Source organism: Vigna umbellata, chromosome 7 (assembly GCF_029865625.1).
Source record: "Vigna umbellata cultivar VRB3 chromosome 7, Vumbellata_1.0, whole genome shotgun sequence".
In the NCBI taxonomy this organism is placed as follows: Eukaryota; Viridiplantae; Streptophyta; class Magnoliopsida; order Fabales; family Fabaceae; genus Vigna; species Vigna umbellata.
Window position 1 is genome coordinate 44,621,041 of NC_142171.1, and position 26,656 is coordinate 44,647,696.

The following is a 26,656-nucleotide window of genomic DNA, read 5'->3' on the forward strand; positions in this document are numbered from 1 at the left end:
CGTTTAGGTGCTTTTAAGCCATGCTTTACTAATTCAACACAAAGTTTGATTAAATACATGTTTTTGCATTTGAAACATCTCATATCAACGAATGACACATATTTACAAAAGTTCTTGTACCCAAGAATGACTCATTTATTATTATTTCTACATGACTTTTTACATAAATATTTGATTGCATACTTACTAATTAATGCCTGACTTCTTTATCTTCATTCATATTCTATCAGAGATGGTATTGAAGAGAGAAAACTGGAGTAGAAGAAGCACCCATAGCGACAGCGAGGTGGAAGAACGTGGAAGCAGAGGAAGATCAAAAAAGGTAAGTAAGAATTGTAAAACTCATATATTTTATGTGTTGATAGTTTGAGTTATTACAAGAGAGAAAAGGGAAACCCTAGTTTATACAGGGTTCCTACAAAACAGAGAGAAAGAGGAAAAATAATAGTGATATGCTACAAATCCTAAGAAAAGTCCTTTCGAAGGGCTGAACTTGATGTACCTAAGGATATGCTACAAATCCTGATAGTGATAATTAATAGGTGCTTGAATAAATTGATTTAACAAATTGATAGTAAAACACAAGTCAGGTCTAGTATTGATAAGGTAAAGTAACTTCCCTTTCAATCTGCAATAGGAATTGGGATTATCCATGTAGTTTTCTGTTTTGTACAAAGAATTTGTTGTTTAGAAAGGGGGTAGAACATGACTTGCTTCTGAGCATTCTGGTTTCTTTAAGAATATCCAGAGCATATTTCCTTTGACAAAGATGGATACCCTTCTTAAACCTAACCACTTCAAATCCTAAGAAGTATTTGAGCTCTCCTAGATTTTTTATTCGGAATTGATGGTGTAGGAGAGCCTTTATGTGATTGATTTTTGTCATAGAATTTCCTACCAAAATAATGTCATCTACATACACAAGTAGGGTTGTGAAATCTGTTGATGTTTTCTTAATAAAGAGAGAAATGTCATATTTAGATTGAGTGTAATTAGTAGATATAAGGAAAGTATATAATTTGTCAAACCATTGTCTACTGATCTGTTTTAGACCATATATAGACTTAGTTAGTTTGCAAACCTGTCCCTTATCATGAACATTTAGACCAGGTGGTGGTTCCATGTAGACTTCTTCATTTAGGTCTCCATGTAGAAAGACATTATCTACATCAAGTTGGTGTAGAAACTAATTCTTTGAGGTACCAAGGGTAAGCAGTAATATGACAGTGGTGGGCTTGACAACAAGAGAAAAAGTGTCTAGAAAGTATTCCTTCTTGTTGGGTATAACCTTTTGTCACTAAGTGGACCTTATACCTTTTTATAGTGTCATATGCTTTGTATTTGATTTTGTACACCCATTTACAACCAATGGGAGTTTTTTCAAGAAGGAGTTGAGTTAAATACCATATATCATTCTTCTCTAAGGCTTTGATCTCATTCTGCATAGCATCTGCCCACTCAGAATTCATTTTGGCTTCATCATAGGAATTGGGTTCACTGTTGACAATTACAGCCATGGTGTATTTTAAGTGTTTCTTAGATAAAGAGTCATAAGACAAAATGTCAGAGATAAGATAGGGAGTTTTCAAACCCTTTTTTACACATAGGGATTTAGATAAAGATTGGTTAACTTGATGTATGTAGTCATTCAAATATCTAGGGTCCTTCTAACTCTATTGGATTTTCTTTGACTGTGAACTCCTTCACTTTCAGTAGAACCAGTGCTTTTAGTACTGACATTTTCAGTGAGGTTTTGGTCATCATTGTTACTCTCAACCAGGTTTTACTCATTAACAGAGTTATAGCTGCATAACAGATCAATAAGAAAAAGTATTTTATCCTCTTCATTACCATGAGTTTCTTTATTGTTTTGTTGGCTTTTGTATGGGAAAATATTTTCATAATAGATAACATTCCTACTTATAAAGATCTCCCTAGTGTTGATCTCAAGCATAATCTAACCTTTCACACCATTTTTATAACTAAGAAAAACGCCTTTTCTAGCCCTAGGATCTAGGTTATTTCTGTTATTTTCTAAAGTGGAAGTAAAGCGTAAGCAACCAAAGATTTTTAAATTGAGATAAGTTGGAGGAGAATCATACAACAGATCATAGGGATTTCTCCCATTAAGGACAGGGAAAGGAAGCCTATTTATCAAATATATGGCATGAGAGACAACATAGGACCAATAGGCATTAGGAATATTAGATTGAAAAAGTAAGCTACGAGTTATGTTCAATATGTGTTGGTGTTTACGCTCAACAATAAAGTTTTGTTGGGGAGTTTCAACACAACTTCTTTGGTGCTCAATACCATGAGAATCATATAAAGTAGTATAGTTAAACTCAGGTCCATTGTCAGTTCTAATGATTTTAATGGTTTTATCAAATTGGGTTTTAATTTTTACAATAAAATTATACAGTTAATCTCTAGCACGACCTTTATTATGCATTAGAAAAGCCTAAGTATGTCTATTATAATCATCAACTATAATGAGAAATTATTTATGACCATGAATAGAAAAGATGGAGATAGGGCCCCATATATCACAATGTATCATTTCAAAGCAGTTAGTAGATAAATAATTACTTTTAGGAAAGGAAAATATATCTTGTTTGGCATAATGAAAATCACAAGCATTATACATAAAGAAAATTTTTGCATATCTATTCTATAATTTTGTGTCCAGGGTGACCTAGCCTATAATGCCACAAATTTAATTTATACGTTCATAAGAGAAAACAAATTTAGGTATAAAATCTTGGTCAAAAATAGGAAACAATTATAAGTAATAGAGACCCTTGTAGACCTTAGCACATCCAATCATCTTCAATGTAGAGTTGTCCTGTATTTGACACATCTTAAGAAGAAAAAGTTAGGGTGTAGTTTATGTCCCTAGTTAAACTTTGGCAAAATATTAGGTTGAAAGAAAAATTAGGAATGTATAAAACATTAAAGATAAAAATCTTTCAAAATTAAATGCTTATTTCTTGTTGGGAAGTGACAATGGAATTATTTGGAAGTTTAACAAATATAGGTTTTATCTTATGGAAGGTGGCAAAGTGTTTTTTCTCATGGGTCACATGACCACTAGCCCTTGTGTCTATAATCCAAGAAAGCATACCTTGTTTGTCCTCTATTGTGTCCCTCTGTATTTGACTAATGCTATGGGAATAGTTATCAACTTTTTCTATCATTTGTAATAATTTTTCCATTTGTTCTGGAGTGAAAGAGTTGAAGACAATGTTAATGTTTGTCTATTGGGTGAGATGTGTCTCTATAGGGGCAGAGCAAACATTGTAGAGCTCGATTCACTCTGTCCCCCTCTTTCTTGAATGTTGTTGTCACTCTTCTTGTACCATGGTGGGTAACCATGTTTAGAGTAACATTCATCCATAATGTGGTTCGTCTTGTGACAGTAGGAGAATTGTTTCTCATAGTTAGGATTTATTCCTCTCCCTTTTCCTTGACCGCAAGATCTAGAACCACGTCCATGAGACCTCTAGGTCTATTTTGATTTCTAGTGGTTCTGTTTGTCAATAGTCTTGGCTAGAATTTTGGTTTCAATGTTCTGATTCCTGAGGCCAAAATCTTGCCTTTCTCGTTGCATGATAAGGGGGAAGACACGATTGATGTTGGGAAGATGCTCCATCAATAAGATTTGTGTTCTTACAGTGTTATTAGTGTCATTTAGGCCCTTTAAGAAACAAACAACATGTTTCACCTTTCTGTATTTGAGAGAAATTTTAGACAAATCACAATTGCAAGGGACATCATAGGTACAACCTGGTATGGGTCTAAGAGACTCCCACTAGTACAAAATCGCATACAACATCGAATATTTTGGGCTTTTAACGGCGAATTCGCGAACGACATCATATCAGGAGACGTTAAATTGACGTCAAATTTTAAAAATTCAACGTTAAATTAACGTAAAATTTTGTCAATATACGACGTTAATTTAACGTTGAATTTTGTCAATATACGACGGTAATAATTTTTTTTTGTTTTTTTTAATTAATTGTGATTCTTTTTTACAACTCTACTATACCTAAAAAGCAGAAAAAGAACAAATTTCATTTTTTGATAATTTATAAAGCAAGAACTATGAACGTGTAGTGTACAATCAACAAAAAACAACAATAACCACCAACAAATAAGTTCGATCAAACAACAAGAACAAATATGTTCAACTAAACAACAACAAACAAGTTCAACAAAATAAACAACAAACAAGTTCAACAAACAAGTTCAACAAATAAGTTCTTCAAAATGAAAACTAACCTTCAAAAGGTGTTCGTCGGAATAATGTGTCCTCACCAGTGACAGAGGAAGTAAAACGCGCCTATGAAGGACAAGAGCACGAAAATAATACATAAAGTAGTTAATTAACATGCATTTGTATCAAATGAAAGAAAGATTACATGTGATGGTCGTCAAACTTCATTCGAGAAAAGTTTGAGAAGAGAAGATGGTTTCACGCGCTAAGATAAAGTGAATGAATTTTCAATCTCCCGCTCAAATTTTTATTGAATTCACTAACCTTTTGACGTCTAACGCTGGGGCATTCGACGTTTTATATCCTTTTACGTCGAATTACAATTCTAAGCGGTGTTTAATAATTGCATTTATTTACAAAAATGTCACCGGTCATTTTTAACGTTGAGTATTCAGTGGTTGGACGTTAAACGCGTGACGTTATACACTGTTTTTGTACTAGTGTCCAATTTTTCTCATAGGATCTTTAAATTAGTAAAGAACTGACTTACACTTCTTTCTCCCTGTTTGACGAAGTGAATGTCCTGAAGTAAGTCATAAATCTTGAAGTAATCACCTTTGGAGAACATTTCTTTCAGTTCATCCCATAGTTCTTTAGCATTTTCCACATATATGACACTTTCTACAATTTGTGAGGAAAGAGTCTTGATAATCCAAGATAGGACCATCATGTTACATCTTTCCCAAGCATCGAATAAGGGGTCATTTCTTTGGGGTTTCTTGATTCCCCGTCTATGAATTTGATCTTGTTCTTGGAGAGAAGGACTCTTCTCATGTTTATACTCCAAGAGGCATAATTGGCTTCATTTAGAACTTGAGATATGAAAGTGAGGCCTGGATTATCCCCAGGATGTAGGTAGAAGGGGTGAGAGGGTTGATGGATTGGTCCATGTGCTTCATAATACCAAGAATGGATAAAAGATTGGTTGGACACTAGGATTCAAAAATCTTTAGCACAACAGATGTAGAGTAGGCAATAAACCTACTCTAATACCATATCAGAGATGGTATCAAAGAGAGAAAGGTGGAGTAGTAGAAGTACCCATGGCGGCAGCGAGGTGGAGGAACATGGAAGCAGAGGAAGATCGAAAAAGGTAAGTAAAAACTGGAGAACTCATATATTATGTGTGTTGATAGATCGATCTGTTACAAGAGAGAAAATGGAAACCCTAGTTTATACAGAGTTCCTGCAAAATAGAAAGAAAGAGAAAAAATAAGTAAAATTCCCAAATCCTATATCCTCTTGTAAAATATGAAATTAAAGTAGAATCTTCATTATGTTCTTCCACATATTCTTCATTTCAATCCTCCATGCTTTAAACCTATTAGCATAAGAAAGTTCAAGTAAGAAAAGTTATAAGAAATCTATAAACTTCTAACTTCATATCAAAAGACTTACCATTTGCCTTTTAGCCCACCACTCATTTGATGCATGTACTGTGTTCCTTACGTTATCCCATCCTAAACTTGTCTCTTTGCCAAACAACTTGTACCTGGCCATTCCTTCTTAAGATTATCCCATTTTTTTCTAAATTGACTTTTACCATATTTTCTTCCACTTTTCTTGTTGAATTCAGATTCAACAACTTTCCACTCTTTTTTTGTAAGGTTAGTACCATTTATTTATCTTTTATAAACTTGATCCAAGCACAATTCAGTAAACATCTGTGTAGCTTTCACATCCCATGCTGCTTTTGCCTTAATTCTCTTGTCCTTACTCATTAATCTATTAAAAAACATCACAATTCGTTTATAATAAATTATTAAAAAAACTCAACACAATGCATAAAAATGAATCAAAAAGGGATCGATAAAAAAAAAATCAAAAGTTCGAAAGAGACAATAACAATAATAATGAATAGTTTAATAACAGGCAATGTAACAAATATTAACAAGACAGAAATTGTAGTTGGAATAAACAACAAATGCATTAAGACATAAAAAATGTTTACAAATTCAAAATAATCAAGAAATCCAAAATTAGAGAGTCTACATGTAGATAAATCAAACGAATGAAAAAAAAATCAAAAAATAAAGAACTCGCATGAATTTGGAACAAGAAGAGGAAAAAGAGAATTTGTCTATCTCCAAGCAAAGAATATCAAACCCAATAAGAGGAGGTGAAATTGAGTATGTTGTATTTATTGTGGGTAGTTGAAATTTAAATCAGAAGAGAAGAAAATGGAAACTTTATTCAATAGAAAAGCATCATGGGTATTGCTTTGAATGCAACAGTCATTTGGGCATCTTTGGCATTCAACGAAACATAAAACAAATTTGTCAAACAAGTGGGTGTGACTTTCAATGACTCTTCACTAAGTTCCTATGAAATTTATATATAATAATTTAAAGATAATTAATTATATAATCTTTTCATTTAAAATTGATCATCATGTTCCAATGAATTACTATGAAAAATCTATTACAAAAAGACTTTCTACAAGCTTTCTTACTCTATAAGCTTTCTTATGGACTTCAATCTCTAAAAGTACCTTTATATACAATTCATGTAATTTTTCACATTAAGTGGATAACTTTCAAGTTGTCCTGATTTCATTGTTTTGTACAATGTTAGGAGATTTTTATTACGAGTTTATTGTGAGTTTTAGTTTGTAATAATTTACATATGTTTAAACAATGATTGATTAGAGATAATTTCAAACATAAATTTAAAATTGTATCTAGACTTCAACATAGACACTACTGGAAGGAGAAATAACCTCGGTGATCCACACTGAAAACAACATCCTAATAAAAATGATGATAATGACTAATGGAAGATGAAGATTAAGATGATTAACTAGGAAATTCTAAAACAAAACACATTTACTTATTATAGACCCAATAGGAATAAGTGTTCATCCAAGTACTAAACACTATTTATAAGATATGAGATTGCTTTTAGCATTTATTGTTTGATGTATTATTAATTTAAGTGTCAGAATAACTTTACAAACTTCTTGTAATATTCTTAAGACCGAAATACTCAGACAAGTTGACGCAAAAACATATCAAATTTGAGAACAACATATACAAGTAAAATACGAGTATATTTTGGTTTCATAAGAACATAAATTATTACTATAAAAATTACTAATTTTATAGTAGACAATATTAATAAAATGAAAAAAAAAGTACGTCTTGATTAAATCTCACATTGAAAGAACATCAAAGATGATCAACGCATCAAAACTTGAGTATGTGCTTCTGCTTTCACATTTAACACTGATATGCATCTTCATGTGCAGAGCACCCTTGGCGGAGGATGAACCACGATACCAAAACCTACGTGGCCCAGTTCACCGGGCCGGCCCAATTTTTAAACCCATCGCATCCATTGGATTTTCTTCAGTTCTTCTTCCTCCTCTGTAACGTTTTTTCTGACTGCATCAGACACCATAGCCACCGCACAGTGTGGTTGTGTATGGTTTGTAAATGAAAAAATCCCAATCCCTGTTCCTTCTTCTGCAACATCAGAATCGCAAACCCTTCTCTTCCACTGCTCCTTTCCCTCACGAAACTTCTCTCCCCTCTCAAATCTTCCTCATTCTCTCTCGCCCCCAATGGCGAAAAGACCCTTCCCTTGATTCCCTAATCCCTGCCCTAACCCCTTCCCTTCTCTCCTCTCTCTTCAATCTCAACCCCGACCCTCTCACCGCCCTAAATTTCTTCCGATGGATCCGCCACAAACACTCCTTCGTCCACACCCTCCGCACCTACGAGTCCCTCCTCCTTATCCTCGTTCGACACGGAACCCTTCGTGCCGCCGAGAATGTCCGCAACTCTATGATCAAGTGCTGCGCCTCCGCACACGACGCCAGGTTTGTGCTGAATCTCCTCCGCCGAATGAACACCGCCCCCGAGGGTCACCAACTCTCGTTTAAGCTCTCTCTCACTTCCTATAATAGACTCCTCATGTGCTTGTCTCGTTTTTCTATGTTTGATGAAATGATAAGTTTGTATAAGGAGATGTTGGATGGTAACGGGGATGACGGTGGTAATGGAAATGGTGATGTTTTCCCTAACCTGATCACGTTGAACACCATGTTGAATTCTTATTGCAAACTGGGGAACATGTCTGTGGCAAGACTGTTTTTGACTAGGTTGTTAAAATGTGGGTTTTCTCCCGATTCGTTTACGTATGCTTCCTTGATATTGGGTTATTGTAGAAACAATGCTGTAGAGAGAGCTTATAGAGTGTTTCGGATTATGCCGCAGTGGAGGAATGCAGTTCCATATACTAATCTTATACACGGGCTTTGTGAAGCTGGGCGGCTTGATGGTGCTCTTACCTTGTGGTCGCAGATGAGGGAGGATGGTTGTTTTCCCACTGTTCGGACTTATACTGTTCTCATCGGAGCATTGTGCGAGTCCGGGAAGGAGGTGGAGGCTTTGAGTCTTTTTGGCGAGATGGTGGAAAGAGGATGTGAGCCTAATGTTCATACTTACACTGTTTTGATTGATTATTTTTGCAAGCAGAGTCGGATGGAGGAGGCGGTGGGGATGTTAAACAAAATGGTGGAGAAAGGCATGGCTCCTAGTATTGTCTCGTACAATGCCTTGATTGGTGGTTATTGTAAACGGGGGATGATGGAGGATGCTATGGGGGTTTTGGGTCTGATGGAGTCAAAGAAAGTTTGTCCCAATGTGCAGACGTATAATGAGTTGATTTGTGGTTTTTGTGAGGGTAAAAGTATGGATAGGGCAATGGCTCTACTTAATAAAATGCTTGAGAATAAATTGTCACCAAATGTTATTACATATAACACATTAATACATGGGCTGTGTAAAACAGGAGTTGTAGATAGTGCATCTCGCTTGTTTCATTTGATGATTAAAGATGGCTTCAGTCCGGATGAGTGGACTTTTAGTGCTTTTATAGGATCTCTCTGTAGAATGGGCAGGGTTGACGAAGCTAATCAGACCTTGGAGTCCCTCAAGGAAAAAAATGTCAAAGTAAATGTTCATTTGTACACAGCTTTGCTTGAGGGATACTGCAAAAATGGGAAAGTTGAAGATGCCCTATTATTGTTCAAAAGGATGCTTGCAGAGGACTGTTTGCCTAACGCAGTCATGTTCAATGTATTGATAGATGGCTTACGCAAAGAGGGTAAAAGGCAAGATGCAATGTTGTTGGTGGAAGACATGAGAAAGTTTGGTGTGAAGCCCACTCTTCATACGTATACCATTCTTATTGAGGAAGAATTGAAGGAATTTGACTTTGGCCGAGCTAATGAAATTCTCAACCAAATCATTTCTTCTGGATATCAGCCTAATGTGGTCACGTATACTGCATTTATCAAGGCATATTGTAGCCAAGGAAGATTAGAGGAGGCTGAAGAGATGGTGGTCAAGATTAAAAATGAAGGCATATTGCTTGACCCCTTTATCTATAATTTATTAATTAATGCATATGGATGCATGGGACAACTTGATAGAGCATTTGGTGTTCTCAAACGCATGTTTGATACTGGCTCCGAGCCTTCTTATCAAACATACTTCATTCTAATGAAGCATCTAATCATTGAAAAACATAAGGAAGGTAGCAATCATGTGGGGCTTGATTTAAGTAATGTATCTTTTAACAATGCAGATATATGGAATAAAATTGATTTTAAAATCACTACCATGCTCTTTGAGAAAATGGCAGTATGTGGCTGTGTGCCCAATCTTAACACTTACAGCAAGCTTATTAGAGGATTTTGCAGAGTAGGACGTTTGGACATAGCCTTCAGTTTGTATCATGATATGAGGGGAAGTGAAATCTCTCCCTCTGAAAGTATTCATAATTCTCTTCTTAGCCGTTGTTGCAAGTTGGGAATGTTTGTGGAAGCAGTGACACTGTTAGATTCTATGATGGAATGTGGTCATTTAGCACATCTGGAATCATATAAGCTTCTTATTTGTGGGCTGTTTGAACAAATGGACAAAGAAAAGGCTGAAGCAGTTTTTCATAGTTTACTACGTTGTGGGTATAATTATGATGAAGTGGCTTGGAAAATTCTAATTGATGGCTTAGCTAGGAATGGATATGTTGATCAATGCACAAAATTGCTGAGCATTATGAAGAAGAATGGCTGCCATTTACATTCTGGGACATGCTCTATGTTAACGCAGGAACTGAAAAGAGTTGAAGAAAACGATTGTTAATTTTTCCCTGGAATGGAACGGTTACATTTCTTTTTATAAATATCACCTAATGTCTCTGGTACGGATACATAATTTAGTTTCACAGCAAGACATTTTGGTGCTTTATTTTTGTGTTGATAAACTATTGAATGCTGCGAGTGGATATTTGCTTGTCTGTTTATATAAATATCACCTAATGTCTATGGTACTGATACATAATTTCGTTTCACAGCAAGACACTTTGGTGCTTTATTTTTGTGTTGATAAACTATTGAATTCTGCGAGTGGATATTTGCTTGTCTGCTCTGGTGCTGCAAGTGGATAACTATTGGATGTTGGTAACCGTCTTATCCTTGTGAGTTATATTTCACTCATTACTTTTGAAATAGAGATTAGCTAAGTTATTCACTTCTTGATGTGAGCTATGCAGTATATTGCAGTGCTTTGTGACATACCTGACAAAGATGAGACCAAGCCTACACCAAAAGCAACTGCACCTGTACCCTTTTTTGAAGGTACTGATTGTTGCCCCTTCTATTTTTTCACAGGTTTTCTACTGTACTTCCTGAGCTTTAATTTCAGGATCAAGTTCCAGTAAAAAATCTGTTGGTAAGAGGCGTGGAAATGTAATCTGGAAAATTTAATTTATTCCAGTGAATTAGGCTGATCTACGTTTCTTAGAATTAGGTAGATTAATGTGATTTTTTATTTTTATAATTTATTCCCTTTTTTTCTCAATTCGGTGAGATGAAGATGTCTGTAAATAAGTACCATATGTAATATCTCTAAACACAAGTCAGAAATACAACTTAGATTTTTTTCCTTTCCTTTCAATTCTTTCTTTTTGCATGCATTGGAGGCGTACCATGTACTGTGACCTGTTCCATCTCCACTTAACTGCTGAGCTCCCTGCTCATGCCCTTATCATCTCTTCTATGCAGCTGTTTTGTTTTGTTAATTGATGGACATTTGCTACTGTTTGGCTCTAGCTGTTTTGTTCTAACCTCGTTCGGTCTTTGGATCTCTCTTGCAAAATTCCACATGTTTGGCTGCTACTCAGTTTCTGTCTGATATAACTACATTTGGCTCCTTTATTGTACCCTATTTTTACTGGCTTCCTTGCAGCATGGTGTCCTTTTCCACTGTCTTAATTGCAGCATTTATCACCTTCATAGGCTGTCTACATTGTAGGCATTTAGCTGCAGTCTTCAGTGTTGTTTCACCTCTGATAAAAAAGAAAACATTGTTAGAAGATTCAGGAAAAAATTTCCAGTGAGAGGTAGACTGGTTTCCTTGTATTTGAATAATTTTCATTGTCTTCTATACTCTATTAGTTGATATGAAGAAATTTGTAAAGGCCATACGTAATCTCTTTGAATACAGTTCAGATTTATTCCTTTCTTACGAGTATTTTTAAAACAAATCCATTTCTAAGGTAAATAAATTTACATTTCTCGATTAAATTTAATGTACTATAATACAATAGCATGTGAGGAAAGTGTTTTTTATCATAGGAACTTATTTCACTGTATATATATTTTAATGTAAAATTTATTGTTATGATTTAGATGCATATTCTACAATTGCTATCATCCATGTAATTTCAACTTATTTTGTTGAACATTATTTGTTCCTACTTAAAAAACTTGTACATCTTAATTTTATTACGCATATTCTTTAATTTTGAGTTCATATATTTCTTTTATTTGGTTCAATTCAAAAAATGGCACAAAATTATGCTCAGTAATAATACTTACTTGAAAATGTTTAACAAATCACCATTATTAACCGAGTTTATTGAAACTGTATTTTTCTAATTTATAAAGTGATACATTTTTATTGGCTTAATATATGACTAGGTTCCTTTAGCAAGACAACATAATTTTGATACCAAAATGCATTTTAATATTAAACTAAAATAGGACAATTAGGTTCTCTAACCCATTGAAAATATTATTTTAGAAAAAAAGGTTAATTTGATTTGAGTAGTGTAGTAGATAACCAAATGGGATAACATTGTTTGAGAGACGTAATTTTATCTGTTTTAAGTTGCTTGCTTAATATCTGTGTTTGTTGTAATATGTATCTAATTAATCAACGCGTTGTCGCATTTTAATATACAAATAAAAATTTAGCATATACAAAAAAAAAAAATCAATTGATCTGTAACTGGTTTAAGGAGCAAAGATCCAGAGCGTCGTAGTATAATATAACCATGTTTTTCGAAATATCTTTCCCTCCATTACGCTGAAAGGCAGAAAAAATTTCCTCGCAAATTATGTTGCAATCAAATAAATAATGACAAACATTAAAGCAGATGTATACAAAACATCCCTAGCAAAACTCAGCACACTCGAGAGCAACAGTTTCGGAAAATATATTTGATCCATGCATGGTGATTGATGGCAGTGCTGGGATGAACTATGTGAGCTACTATACAAAGAAAACCAAAGAAAAAGTTCTATTACAATGAGGGCAATGCCAAATTCATAGGACCTCCGGGGATGCACGCAGCCGTTAACTGAAAAAGCCTATTTACCATTGGGAGAGGTCAGTCTATTTTCGTCTAGATCATGTTTCGATGTAGAATCCCCACCCATCAATTCCGAAAAGCCCTCTACCTTCACAGGAGGGGCTCTAACCATGCTAATGTTCCTAAATACACAAACAATGAAGTCTTAGTAAAGATAACATAAAAGCCACCCTAAATGCAGCGTTCATTTATTTTAAATAACTTACGGCGACTGCATTGAAGGAATCTGTATGGAACCCATCTGTCTAAACTGAGATGCAGATTGAGAATGGAAATTTGACATTGCAGCCATCTGCTGCTGCTGCTGCTGTTGCGGTTGTGGCCTAAACTGCATTTGGGGATGTCTAGAAGTGAAGGCATTACCATCAATTGGTAAATCTTGGTTTTCAATCTTGACTTGAACCAGGGGTCTTTCCTTATCTATATCCATAGATGGGCGAGTAGCTACAGCACGCCTTCTCATTCTCTCAATTTGCTGTTGCTGATGAAAAGCCATATTTTGGGAATGAAGCATCTGCTGCATCTGTGGATGCATTTGCCTCTGCATTGGAACCTGCACATTAACGATGGATTGGGTAATACTGCATAGCAGGAATCATTAATCAATCTAGCTAAGAACATATTTAAAAATTCTTAATGAGGAACAAAATTAATTAGGCAAATAGGATGCAAACAAGACCATATAGATGACACAGGCAAAAAAATTCAATGAGCACAAATTCCCTTCCTTCATTATACCATAATTGGCGAGGGACAGGGCAAATACATTTTTTCTAATATATCTCAAAAGTACTAAATGTCAAATAATCGTCATCTCCATCTGCTCAGGAAGAAAAAAAAGAAAGGAGGGATGTCTACTACATTTCTCCAGAGATCAAAATGGGATAAATGAACCTAATGAATATAAAAAACTTAATAACAATGTAAACAAAACAAGTGAATATGAAATATAAAAACATGAAATATAGCACCTAGTACTATAACTTGGATATGAGCAAAAAAAATATGGGGCAGCCACAGATTTAAATTAGCATGAAACTGCAGTTTTGTAATGTTCGTATTCAAATAGCATTCAAGAGAAGAAAAATATTTTTTGATGAATGATATATAAATAATGGTCACTGGCCAAAGCAAAATAAAATCACAGTTCAACATGAGGCATGGTGTAATTCTGTTTTGAGGAAGCACCAAATACATCAACAAAAATTCAGGGTTCTCTAAAGATCCAAAATAAGGACATTCACTCTAGGTCTCACTGCCAGTTCCCCTATTCATGTCCATGCATCATACAAGTGGCTACAGCATTAAATAATGGACACAAAAGTATATGTAAATACTTGTTGAGGTAGCCGAAGGGAACTCTGCTGTTGTTGCTGCAGCTGCGCCTGCATTCCATGAACTTGTTGCTGACTCTGTTGTACATTATTCTTAGAGCCATCTTTAACCACATCCACCAATGGTGCAAAATTACTATGAGCAAGAGCAGAAAATGTCAAATACATCCGGGCAAATATAAATTAGAGTAAACTATCGCCTAAAAAAATCCTCGAACAAGCACAACACATTTCATCTATGCACCAAAAAGCTCACAGCACCAAAGTTTGTGATCACGCATCTCTTCCTCTCCCTCACTGATTTCTATTCTTGTGAATGTTTATAAACAAAGTAACATTGTAGTCTTAGAGCAATCCCCTTTGCAACATATCAATGCAGAGTAAGATTAACATATTCATGCAGCAAACATTCATCAGAAAAACTAAACAGAGGAAAAAGTGTCTAAACTCACCTAAAACCCACTGTTTTAAGCAACATCTTCAGAAGCTCAATAGCCGAGCACTGTTTCTTATAACTATCAGCAAGAACTTTCAAATTCGTTCCTATTTTACAAATCCGTTCACTAAGTACTTCAGAGAAGTCGTCAACCGAACCTTCCATGGCACCTTCAAACCCCACGCCCATCAAGATCCGCGCCACCGCCTTTTGAGCCAATTTCGTCGCCTGCTGGGGCCCCAAAACCTTCCCATTCCCCTCAGCTCCAAATTTCCCACGGCTCACGCCTCCTCCATGCTCCATACTACCAGGCTCAGGCCTAACCCCGAGCCTCTCCATCATAACGGAACTCCTAGTCGCTGCAATAGGAGGCAAAGTATCAAGGACACTAAACACCTTCACCTTCTGGTTACCACTATTTCCCACTCTATCACTCAACGGAAGGGCGCTATCAGGCACGCAGTTCAACGCGAACGCTATCTCGGGAAAAACAGCTGAATCACCATCATCAACAACAGCTAAACCACCACCGTTCGGCTGCAGCGTGTGATCCGCAACCGAATTCACATCCTCCTTAAACGCCAGACGTCGTTTCTTATGGTTAGTAACGTATTTAAGATACGAAGCCATCTCCGCCGGCGAACGCGATTCGCCGGAAACTATATTTTTACTAGCCTTGTACTTATCAATCACCTGACTGTACCACGTTTCCGGCAATTCAGATTCAACGTACCTGGACCCGGTAGCGGAGACCGTTTTATTAGATTGATTCTGCGTGAAATTGAAAAAATGTTAATACGGGGAAGTAATTAAAAGGGAAGAGAAGAGATAGGGTTTTACGTACCTTGGAGTCGTGCGAGGGAGTGTCGAGGGTGAAGTAGATGTCGTCGGCGTGCAATTGGAGGTAGGTAGGGTTGAGGCGTTGGAGATAGGAGTTAGGGTTAGGGTTTGGGGAGAGAGAAGCGGTGGCTTTGTCGAAGAGAAGCGCGCGGACCCTGAGTTGAAGAGGGACGTGAGTGGAGGAGGTGATGAAGGAGTCCCAGGCGGAAGGGGAAGTGAGGAAGGGTGCGAAGCCGGCGTAGGTGGAGTCGCCGAGCCAGGTTCGCCACACGCCGCATGTTTCGAGCTTCCGTGCCAGTTCGTAACCGCGGCCATCCTCCCCCAGCAGAGCCATTGGGGGTGCCACCGCACACCTCAGTTTGGAACACTTTCGTTTTGGTCAAACAAACGCTTTTCTCTGGACTCACTCTCCACTTCAACAACACACTGGGCTGGCCCGTTTAATTTTTGCCCGTCTCTCGTGTGCAGGATAGGTAGCATAAATTATCGTATTATTTTATACATTTATTTCTTTCAAAAATAAAATTATTATTATTTATATTATTTATATTATTTATATAGATAAAGTAATATGGCTTAAAAAAATGTTTTAAGTAAAGAATTATATTATGAACTTAATGATAAAACTTACAAAATTAAATCATATATTTTCACCTTCTCACATTTGATTCCTTTAAAATACTTCAATTCATATAATATTTTAACAACTAAAATATAGATTTAAATATTCTTAATTAATTTTTTCCTAATTTTTTTATTGAACATTTTTTTTTTCAAAATTTCAAGTTGAGTCCCTAGGCAGGAAATTGTAGTAGTATAAATATGTTTTGAATTGATTGAAAGTGTAGGATGAGATGAATTGGATAGTTTGAAGAAATAAATGTTGTGTTTTGTTGATTTGGTATGTTATTAGAGTTCAATATGTGTAATTGTGATTTCTTGGTATGTTGGTCTTAAGGATTTGTAAACTGGGCTCAATTGGTTCTAAATGGTACATTTGATGAGAAAATTGGTTGTGTATTCTTATAGATTGATATGTTATAATTGATTGAGTAAATATGATAACAGTTAAATGTGAAATATGTGTTGCATGTTAACTTGATATTTGATATGTGAAATTTGAACTAAAATTGTAAATTGGTATTGGCTACTAATGAGTCATTTTATAAGAATTGGTATTCTTTTTAACTTGAAAAGAAGATGAGGACTAGGGATGACAACAAGTCAGGTCAAGCACAAATAATGTTTATCTACAATCCGACCTAAAAAAAAAAATTCACCCGCTACCCATACGGATATCCGTTTAAAAAATATTCATGGGTATTTTAAAACCCGCGGATACCCGCAAATATTTAAAAAATATATATATTTTTATAAATTACTAAAATAAAATTACAAAAAGTATATAAAGCATAACATAAATTAAATTAAATATACATTAAAATTTAATTTTAATTAAATTTAACTTAATAAAATATAAATTAAATTTTTACTTTTATTTTTTGCGGGTAGCGGATATCTGCAAGTATGGATAGTATAATATCCACACTCGACCCTTTTATAAGCGGGTATTAAAATACCCACTCCCCACAACCCACGGGTAGTAAATATCTACAGGTACCAACTATTCGTCGCAGATTTTGTCCGTGGATACCCGCATGTGTGAATTTTTTTATCATCCCGACACTCATTAGGACCAAAGGTATGTAGATTTGGGCATGGGTTATGCAGACTCCTTGACTAGCTTGCCTCGTTCGATGAGTGTCAAATTTGGATTTGGTAAATAGGTTTTAAAGGCTTTCTCTTTAGGCGAGCCAACCTCTAATTAGGCGAGTTTGTGTTTCTTATTCCGAGTCATCTCATAAATATTGGGATTCTCATTTCAGTAACTGTTTGATCGAGTTTAAAGTTTGCCAGTTAGTCTTAAACATACGGATGTTCATATTGACGGTTGAGATCTTTGATTAGAGGTTTGTAGTTAGATAATTTGTTTTTGTTTTTTTGATATATATAATGGAGATGTTTTAATTGAATTGTATGTTAATGTAATAGAAAATAAATGATAAATTATTAACATGTAATTTGAAATAAATAATATGTGATTTATGTCATGATAATGTCATGTATGAACTATGTGTGAATGTTGCATGTACTTTAAAGTATTTGTATTTTTCTTTGGTTTGATATGGATGATGTGGAATGAGAATGTTAATGATGTTTAAATGTTGAATGAGATGATAATATATGGTTGTTAAAGTGATGAATGTGGATTGGTTTTCAAAGGGAAAGACCTTCCACTCCTGTGTTAGTTGTATTTAGTAAGCCCTCAGAAAGAGATTATTCCGACTCTACTAGATATTTTAACTCACATAAAGGAAAATATTTAGTTAGTGAGAGTCGATAGAGGTTCCTATGAGGAGAATTTGTGTGAAAGTAAAATAGAACCTTTATCGCATGTTATAGTTGAACTAACCTTGTTATGGAGAAGTTATGGTTTTATAAGCCAAAATTCTATCGGATTCCTTGTGATAACTGCATAATCTCTAAAGTATGCTTCAATACACAAAATCCTTTAGAGGTGTTGTAATTTATCTATATAATGGTGTATAATTGAATTAATGAAGTTAATGTTTTGTGAGTGATTGCTTAATTTAATCATTTTGAACTATTTATATGTCTTTCCCTTTTAACTTACCTTGTTTTTTGTGTTTGGCTTTAAAGGTAGGGGATTCAGAAGAATAATCAAGGCTTAAATGCTTACTCCGTCCCCATGTTAAGAGGTGAATTTTTGTTTAGTACCCAGTTTTAAAATTGAAGACATTGAGTTCCAAAATTGTAAAAATTGTAGAAATAAAGTCTTATCCGTTAAGTTGGTAAGAAATACGTGAAGTTAACTTCACGTTTACATAACTTCACGTTTACATTGCACTTTTTTTTTCTCTCCTCAACTCTTTCTGACACCTTTTTCTCTCTCTTTTCTATTTCTCTCAACTGTAGCAATGACCATAGCTTCAATCTCTCCCTGTTTGCAGGTTGAACCAGAGTATACTCCATCACCACGACCCTTTGTCACTGGAAGTGATTCACCTGTAAGTGCGGACTAAAAAACACAAAGGAAAAAGAGGATAATTGACCAATTACGCATGTGGAGAATTCAAAGAACAAATACTATAACATAGATATATAAAGGTTTAATTGCTTCCTTTGTCCCCAGTTTGGTTGAATTGTGTCAAATTCATCCTTATTTTTAAAAAAGTTTCATTGTCATCCTCACGTGGTGTAAAAGTTTCATTGTCGTCCTCACGTGGTGTAAAAGTGTCAATTGAATCCAAACATAGAAAAAATTTGTCTCAAAGTAGTCATTTTTCCTATATATTTGTGTCTTCCTTTCATACAATCAAGTACAGATATTCATTTTACCTTATCCAATTTAAGGCTTTTCATAGCTCCAGAGAAGTGACATATGAAAGGAAGACACAGAGATATAGGAAAAATGACTACTTTGACACAAATTTTTTCTATGTTTGGATTCAATTGACACTTTTAAGAAGCCGAGCATCTGTTGGAATAATATCTCCAAGCTTGATGTTGATTATGTCACCAGCATCTGTGTGGTGTAATATATTTCGAAACGAAATTATATCCACTCACAGCAAGTTCAAAAGCTTCCATAAGATCAAATGGTAGGAACCATACATTAAAACGATGACGTCTCGAATTAATGAAGAAAGAAATAAATAAACATATACTAAAGACCTTTATTCATGATACAAAAAACTGTGCCTAAACAATAGTAGAGAACTCTCACCCAACAAAAGCAGCAATAGATGGAACTACAATCAGAAGATAATATCCTCATCTTTGTCACCCAGAATCAACAGATTAGAGGAATTGTAAGAAACTGCTTTGTGCAGAGGTAAATTAGACTCAACCTTCTTCAACAACACTTGCTTCTCAATCTCCCTCTTCTTATACCCTTGAATCTTCTTCACCCTGAAGAAATCTTCCCTCTTGAGCTCATCCAACTCCCCTTGATGTAACTAATTGTATTCTCCAATCGCGGCTTCACCACATTCTCTAGAGCGTTAACCCTACGATTTGTGGTCTTGATAGCCTCATCGAGAGTAGGGAACGAGGTCTGAAGTGAGGCGAGCTCGACGAGAACCTCGATGGCCTTGATGTAGGCGGCGCGACAGTGCTGCACCTGCTGGCTGCCCCGCACCAGTCCGGTGAGGTCGTTCTTGTTGGCGTTAGCGTCGGAGGTGTACTCGAACTTGGGGAGCTTGACACCGACGACATTTTCCTAGCGCAAGCGGACGCGGAGGGAGGCTTCCCGGACATTCACGAGGACCACGTGTTTGATATTGTCCTCGACGACGTACTTGGCCTCGGTGAGCGCGAACGACGAGGTTTTCATGATGTCGCCCATGGACTCCTTCGCGGTCACGATCTTCTTCAGGATCTGACGGAACTGCACCGTGAGCGCATCACTCTTCTTCAACGCATCACTTTCTGCTTTTAGTGAATGCTGAGACAAATAGGAGAGAGAGAAAAAGGTGTGAGCAGGAGAGACAAAAAGGGCTCAGTGTAAAGTTAAGGTCGTTACTATCCACGGATAAAACTTTATTCATATAATTTTGGGATTTCAATTTCTTCACTTTTAAAATTGGATACTAAACAGAAATTCACTTCTTAAAATAGGACGAAATAAGTATTTAAGCCAATAATAAATTATACTTGAGTAGAGGATGATAAGATATGAGGTTTGAGAATTAGTAAGTGTGAGACCCTAAATAATTAACTCTGAAATACATGTCAAATCACAATCAATTTCACTGCTGAGTCACCTGGCTGCTTTCATTAAGGCACCGCGCCACACACTAGGATTCATTAAAAACGCACTAAACGCTGCATGCACGAGTGCCACTTGTCACGTTGGAAGATTCTGAAGTCAGAGTGAGTGGGCAGGTGTCGGCTTGGGAGACGTTCATCCTAACGAACTTGGATTGAACAAAATGATTTTTCGAAAAACCCTTCCACTCACCTGCATCACTCATCTTCTTCCTCAGAACCTAACCTTTCATTTTCTCCAGCCTCTTTCTAAAAACATCCAACTTCTCTCTACTGTAAATCTCACGCCTCTCCTCCAATCACATTTCAGAACCGTAGGAACGTTCTCGGAGACGCTGACGTTATTTTGGACCGAACAGAATTAGGATCTAAGCTGGTAAGTCCTCTCCTCCAGTTGTTCGTCCATTTGGTTTCTTGCGAAACCAGATTCTGGGTTCATGCATGGGTGAAATCTGAGTTATGATTGATTCTGGTGTATAGATTAAGTGGAAGTCAGTAAGTGGACCTTGGAGTAGAACACTGTTAGAGGACGCACCATACCCTACTTTAGGACGTTTCGCATATTGATCCGGGTAAGGGAAGCTTATATGTTTAATTTATACTTGAATGTGGTATGATCTGATTTGGATGTATGCATGTTGATGATTGAAATGCATGTATGCAGTATGAATGCGAATGTATGATGTATGATGATTGAGATGTATGATCATGAACATGAATGCTTATGGTGTGTGAAGTAAATCTGGATGATGATATTGAATATGAAGTAATTGGAATGAATGTTATAAAGTTTATAAATTAAAAATCATATGAATTATAAAGTATAAGTTTAAATGTTGGAAATCTGAAATCTGTTATGGTTGAAAAATCTGAAACTTAAATCACTCTCTATGATAAATTACGCTCGTCACCGTACGGTCTTATACCGTTCGGTTTCCCTGAAAATAACTTAGAATGGAATTCTTTCATTTGGGAAGAACTCTGCTTGAGAGCGAGCGTCCCTAATTAAATGTCTGAGCGTTCGTTTCAGCTCAACTGTATATAAATACATTACACTTTAAAATAGGTAACGTTCGGTCTTATACCGAACGTTCGTCCTAAACAACGTTTGGTGTTAAATCAAGCGTTCGTCCTAAAGAGCGCTCGGACTTATTCTAAGCGTTCATCATGATTGATTCTTGGTCATCTACCTAAGGGTTCGTTTTAATGAAGTGTTCGGTCTTAGATTGAACGCTCGTCCTTATCTTTGATTCATTAACGAATGTAAATAGCGTTCGTTCAAATATTACAGTATTCATCCCCTTACGTTCTTTCAAATACTGACATCGTTTCTTTATATATAAAATTTTACAAAGAAAATTCTAAGTATTATTGACCATCCTGGGTACATTGAATCTAGTCCAAGATCTTCTTTATTATGAAAATTTTTCTAAGTATCATTATGCCTTCAAAAGAGTCAGTTCATTTAACTGACCAAACAGAGAGTCACAGTCGTCCATCCAGTACTTATTTGGACGTTCGTCCTAAATTCTTCAAAGGACTGAACGTTCATCCTTTTATGCTCTTAAAGTTAAAGATGAGAATGATGATAAATTATAAGATATTACCATGTGAACACTATATTGAGTGATTCTATGAGTATGGGATTTGAACGAGCGTTCCATGGAGGAACGTCTCTTATATATATATATTTGAATATTAAATTTGGTAAAGTATGACTGTGGATGAGCTACGCCAGGCTTGGTCCATCCTGATATTCCGTGACACTCATCTTCACGTAGAGGGGAGTAGTTCATGTGTGGGAATGGCAGGAGGTCCTTAGTCCATAAGTTAACATGGGCGACGTAAGAACGGACTAACCTCGAGTGACAGCTGATTAGGTATATCCCGGCTACTACATCACTCGGGTGCGAGGACGCCTGTAGCTACACGGTTTCATACAGTCCGGACGGTCGTCATATATATATATATATATATATATATATATATATATATATATATATATATATATATATATATATATATATATATATATATATATATATATATATATACATATCTATATATATATATATATATACATATCTATATATATATATATATATATACATATCTATATATATGTATATATATACATATATGTATATGTATATATATATATGTATATGTATATGTATATATATATATATATGTATATGTATATATATATATATATGTATATGTATATATATATATATATGTATATGTATATGTATATATATATACATATGTATATGTATATATATATATATATACATATGTATATATATATGTATATATATATATATATATATATATATGTATATATATATGTATATATATTTATACAATGTTACCTGATGTTACATGTTAAACTATGTGATTGTGGAATGATATGTTCACTGTATGTGTTGATGTATATCTTAAATTATATAAGCTTACCCTTTCGTTTTTCCCTGTGTTGTCTACTGTCTATGTACGTTCGTCCTGTCTTGCAATGATCATCCGTGTGGATGTGAGCAGAAGGCGAGGCCACTCTGGAAGACGTTATTGAAGAAGAGAATTTGGTCGAGGTGGAAGTAAAAGCCGAGCCTTAGAACGCTCGTTATGTTAGAATTGTAAATGTTAGATTTCATTTTAACGTTCGGTTAAATATTTTGTAAAACCGTTCGTTCTAGACTTTCCTTATTTCCGTTTCGTATATGGTATTTTCTGTATATAAGCCGTTCGGCTTTGGAACCTTGATCCATTGTTGTATAGACTGCACTGTTTTACTGTTTTAATGTAATTAATTCTGATTATGGTAATTACTGTATTTTGGGATGTTACAGTAAGACTACTTAATGATAAGATAAAACATAAATTATGCTTAGATATATAATTTTTGTTTTGTATAGATCTTAATAGTTGACAAACAGTTATTTATCTTTTTGAAATTTAAGTTAAATTTTTCTCATGGAGAGTTTGTAAATACATTTTTATATACTTATATGTTAGTTTATGTTTTTTATCAAGTATGTAATGCTTTAAATAAGTAAGGTAAATCTTACTAAACTAGCGTGTTACATTTTTTTTTCATTTTGAGATACTTAGTTTAATAAGATAAATTTTTTTATAAATTTTGTATATGCTAAAATTTGTATGTTTTTAAATAACTTTTATTACTAAATTTGGTTTAATTATATATTTGGTCATCGTATTTGTTAGGTTGGTTCAATTTCATCGTCGTATCTTTTTTTGGTTCAATTAAGTCTCCATTTTTTTTAAAATTGATCAAATTTGGTCATTTTTGTTAGATTGTCGTGTATCTACATGCCAAGTGTTAATTTGTAGTATTTTCAATTACTTTCAATTTTTAATTTTTTTAATGAATAAAATGAACTATCATGTGTTAGGTCAGTGTCATGTCACATGACAGTGATAGGTCATTATCATGTCACATGACAGTGATAAGTCATTATCATGTCACATGACAGTGGTAGTATCACACATGATAGTGGTAGTGCCATGTAACAGTGACATTGCATCACGTAGTGTTACTACCACATGGTAGTATTTGTTTTCAGTTTAGTCCCATTTTTCTTTTAAAAAATTAACAATTTGGTCCTTTTTAATTTGAGACTAGACGAATAAGTATTCATAATTATAACTTATATATACATGTTTAAATATTTTCTTAAAATTTTGCACATCAAATCACTCCACTTAAATATTCAAATTAATTTTTTACATAAAAAATTTATATTTTAAAATTATAATTTTTTAAAAATATTAAAAATCTAAATGTAAAGTGATACTTGTAACTTTTAAATTTTTAATGTGAAAAATATACATTTTTTAAACATTACAAGTTTCCCTTTATATTTACATTTTTATTATTTGTTTTAAAAAATTAAGTTTAAATAGAGATTTTTTATGTAAAAATGTAAAAATTAAAATTAGTAATAAAAAATATTTAAAAGATGTTTACATAAAAAATTAAAAGTTTTAAAATATTTATTAATGAATTTATTTAAAAAAGTTATTATATAAAAGATTATAAAAAAATTATACTATTAAAATAAATACAAGAAAACAAATATGATCATATAAATATTTATAAAACTATAGAAAGTTAAAAAAATCCCATTAATCAAATTCTTAAAAACCAAATAAAAAATATGCTCATCTACAAGTTTAGGAAAACAAAATTAAAAGGAAAGAAAGAAATAAAAAAAGTAATTGATTTTAATATATGGGAGAAAATGAAAATTTATAATTTCATATAAGAAAAAATAAATAAAAAATATTTAAGAAATAAAAAATAGAAAAAATCATTAAAAATATAGAACTTTTTTAAAAGAGAATAATAATATAAAATCATATGTTTTATTGTCACAAGACCAAATCACAAACACAAATGTTTTCTAAATCCATAAGAAAGTGTGCTTGAAAAAAATACTTCGCTGCAAGTTCGCAATGTGCATTAATGATAATAAATGTTAGGGTTAAATATGTTTTTTGTCCCTTAAGTATCACACGATTTTGGGTTTAGTCACTGCTTGAAACTTTGATTGTTTTTAGTCCTCATAGTTTTGAAACTATTACTATTAGTCCTTAAAATTGAACGGCGTTAACTTTTGTTTGACATAGCAAACGGCAAGACCACGTCTTATGCCAGCTTGTCTCTTCACTCTTTGTCACGTTGCTTGTGCTTGAGAACTTCGTTCATCTTCTTCGGCACAACAACTGCTTCTAGTGTACCATCACCCCAATCACGCAACAGCCCAAGCCACAAATCAAGCAAGCATCTCCATTCTTCACCTGCAAAGAATCCAAACAGCGGAGCCCCTTCTTCAAACAAATGGAGCCCTAGGGAGGGGTTTGCCTCCCCTTACACGTGTGCACCCTAGCCTTCATCGGACCAACCGCTGTGTCGAACCTTCCGCTCAGTCCAAGGCGTCGCCGGCGACACCAATCGCCATCCGGGCCATTTCCAGCCGCGGCGTCGATTTCTCCCTCCTTGCCTTTTTTCGCGCGCGAGAGAAGCTCTCTCGTTCCTCCGCCAATCGTCGCCTGAGAGAGCCCAGCCTCCGCGAGCCACAAACCAGAATGGTCACCGCCAACGCCGTCCTCGACAACCAGTCAGAGTCATAAGGACTGGTCTCCCCTTCCTCGGATTCGGCGCGGCCCAAAAGTAGGGGTTATCATCCCCATTTCGGCGAAGCAAACGACCGCCAACGTCCACTGTTCCGCGCCGTCAACACCTTCTCCATGGCATTCCAGAAAACGCGAGCATCCATGGCATTCCCAAGATCACCTGAAACTCAAACAAATCCAGAAAATGCGAGCAACCCCAATCGTAAATCGCACCGTGCCGAAAGACGCACACCTAGTTCGCTTCGACCAATCGAGAACCACGACCAAGTGAAATCCCAAATCGCGAGTGTTGCGACGAACCCTAAATCGCCTAAGCCTCTCCGCTGTCGCGCCTTCATCTTGCAAGCTCCCCTGCAGCGACGCCATCCTCCATCAACGCCACCTTCAACGCGCAAAATCCTTGCAAGCCACGACATCCTTTCTCGCATCATCACCGTCATCCATATGCGCCATCACCTGCATCAGACCTGCAAATCCAAAAACACAGTAGAAACTCCATTCGCCACCTGCAAGAGAGCAACCCTTCCTTTCTCGCGTTCTTGGCTCATGATGGCGTAAGATAGAAGAGCAAAATTGTGGCACAGGTGCAGGGGTAAGTTTCCCCAATCTGACAAACCCTAATTTGGTATGGAAGGGGGCTGACACGTGTTAGATTCTTATTGGCCAGATAAAAAAGAAAAGCAACGTAGCAAAGAGTGAAGAGACAAGCTGGCATAAAACGTGGTCTCGCCAGCAATCAAAGTTTCGAGTAGGGACTAAACCCAAAATCGAGTGATACTTAAGGGACGAAAAACATATTTAACCATAAATGTTATAATTAATACATAGCTAAATTATCTTGTAAAAAATATTAATATTAGATTTATGAACTTTTGTTAAACTTAAACCACGTATAGATGATTATTTTATTTAAAGTTTCACTAACCCATTCTACATTTTGACTTATACTGAAATGTTCTAACCAACGTAGAATCATTAAAGATGACCTAAATCATATGCTACATAATCCAAAATGGTATAAAAATATATAAAAGTTTAAAATAATTTTATATACATATTGTAATTTGAGATTATTTCATATACATATATAAAACACAG

At 35.1% G+C, this 26,656-nt stretch overlaps 2 protein-coding genes and 1 pseudogene across 5 annotated transcripts; 1 reads left to right on the forward strand and 2 right to left on the reverse strand.

Moving 5' to 3' along the window:
- Positions 1-7,476: 7,476 nt before the first annotated feature.
- Positions 7,477-11,234, forward strand: LOC148196366 (uncharacterized). 4 transcript variants are annotated; one of them, XM_088094813.1, is made up of 3 exons: positions 7,477-10,486; positions 10,640-10,762; positions 10,838-11,234. In XM_088094813.1, exon 1 carries the CDS (start codon positions 7,714-7,716, stop codon positions 10,426-10,428), a length of 2,715 nt encoding a protein of 904 aa, XP_087950939.1. In that variant the 5' UTR covers positions 7,477-7,713; the 3' UTR covers positions 10,429-10,486; positions 10,640-10,762; positions 10,838-11,234. The 4 variants fall into 4 exon arrangements, with proteins under 4 accessions (XP_087950939.1, XP_087950942.1, XP_087950940.1 ...); XM_088094816.1 differs by having other exon boundaries at positions 10,956-11,234; XM_088094814.1 differs by having other exon boundaries at positions 10,640-10,745.
- A 1,437-nt stretch (positions 11,235-12,671) lies between these two features.
- On the reverse strand, positions 12,672-15,994 carry LOC124826719 (uncharacterized). The gene is made up of 5 exons (XM_047299626.2): positions 15,555-15,994; positions 14,727-15,481; positions 14,278-14,410; positions 13,147-13,493; positions 12,672-13,062 (listed from the first exon to the last, which is right to left on the reverse strand). Exons 1-5 carry the CDS (start codon positions 15,882-15,884, stop codon positions 12,939-12,941), a joined length of 1,689 nt encoding a protein of 562 aa, XP_047155582.1. The 5' UTR covers positions 15,885-15,994; the 3' UTR covers positions 12,672-12,938.
- Positions 15,995-19,116: 3,122 nt separating this feature from the next.
- LOC124826715 (V-type proton ATPase subunit D pseudogene) lies at positions 19,117-20,166 on the reverse strand (annotated as a pseudogene).
- Between the last annotated feature and the right edge of the window lie 6,490 nt (positions 20,167-26,656).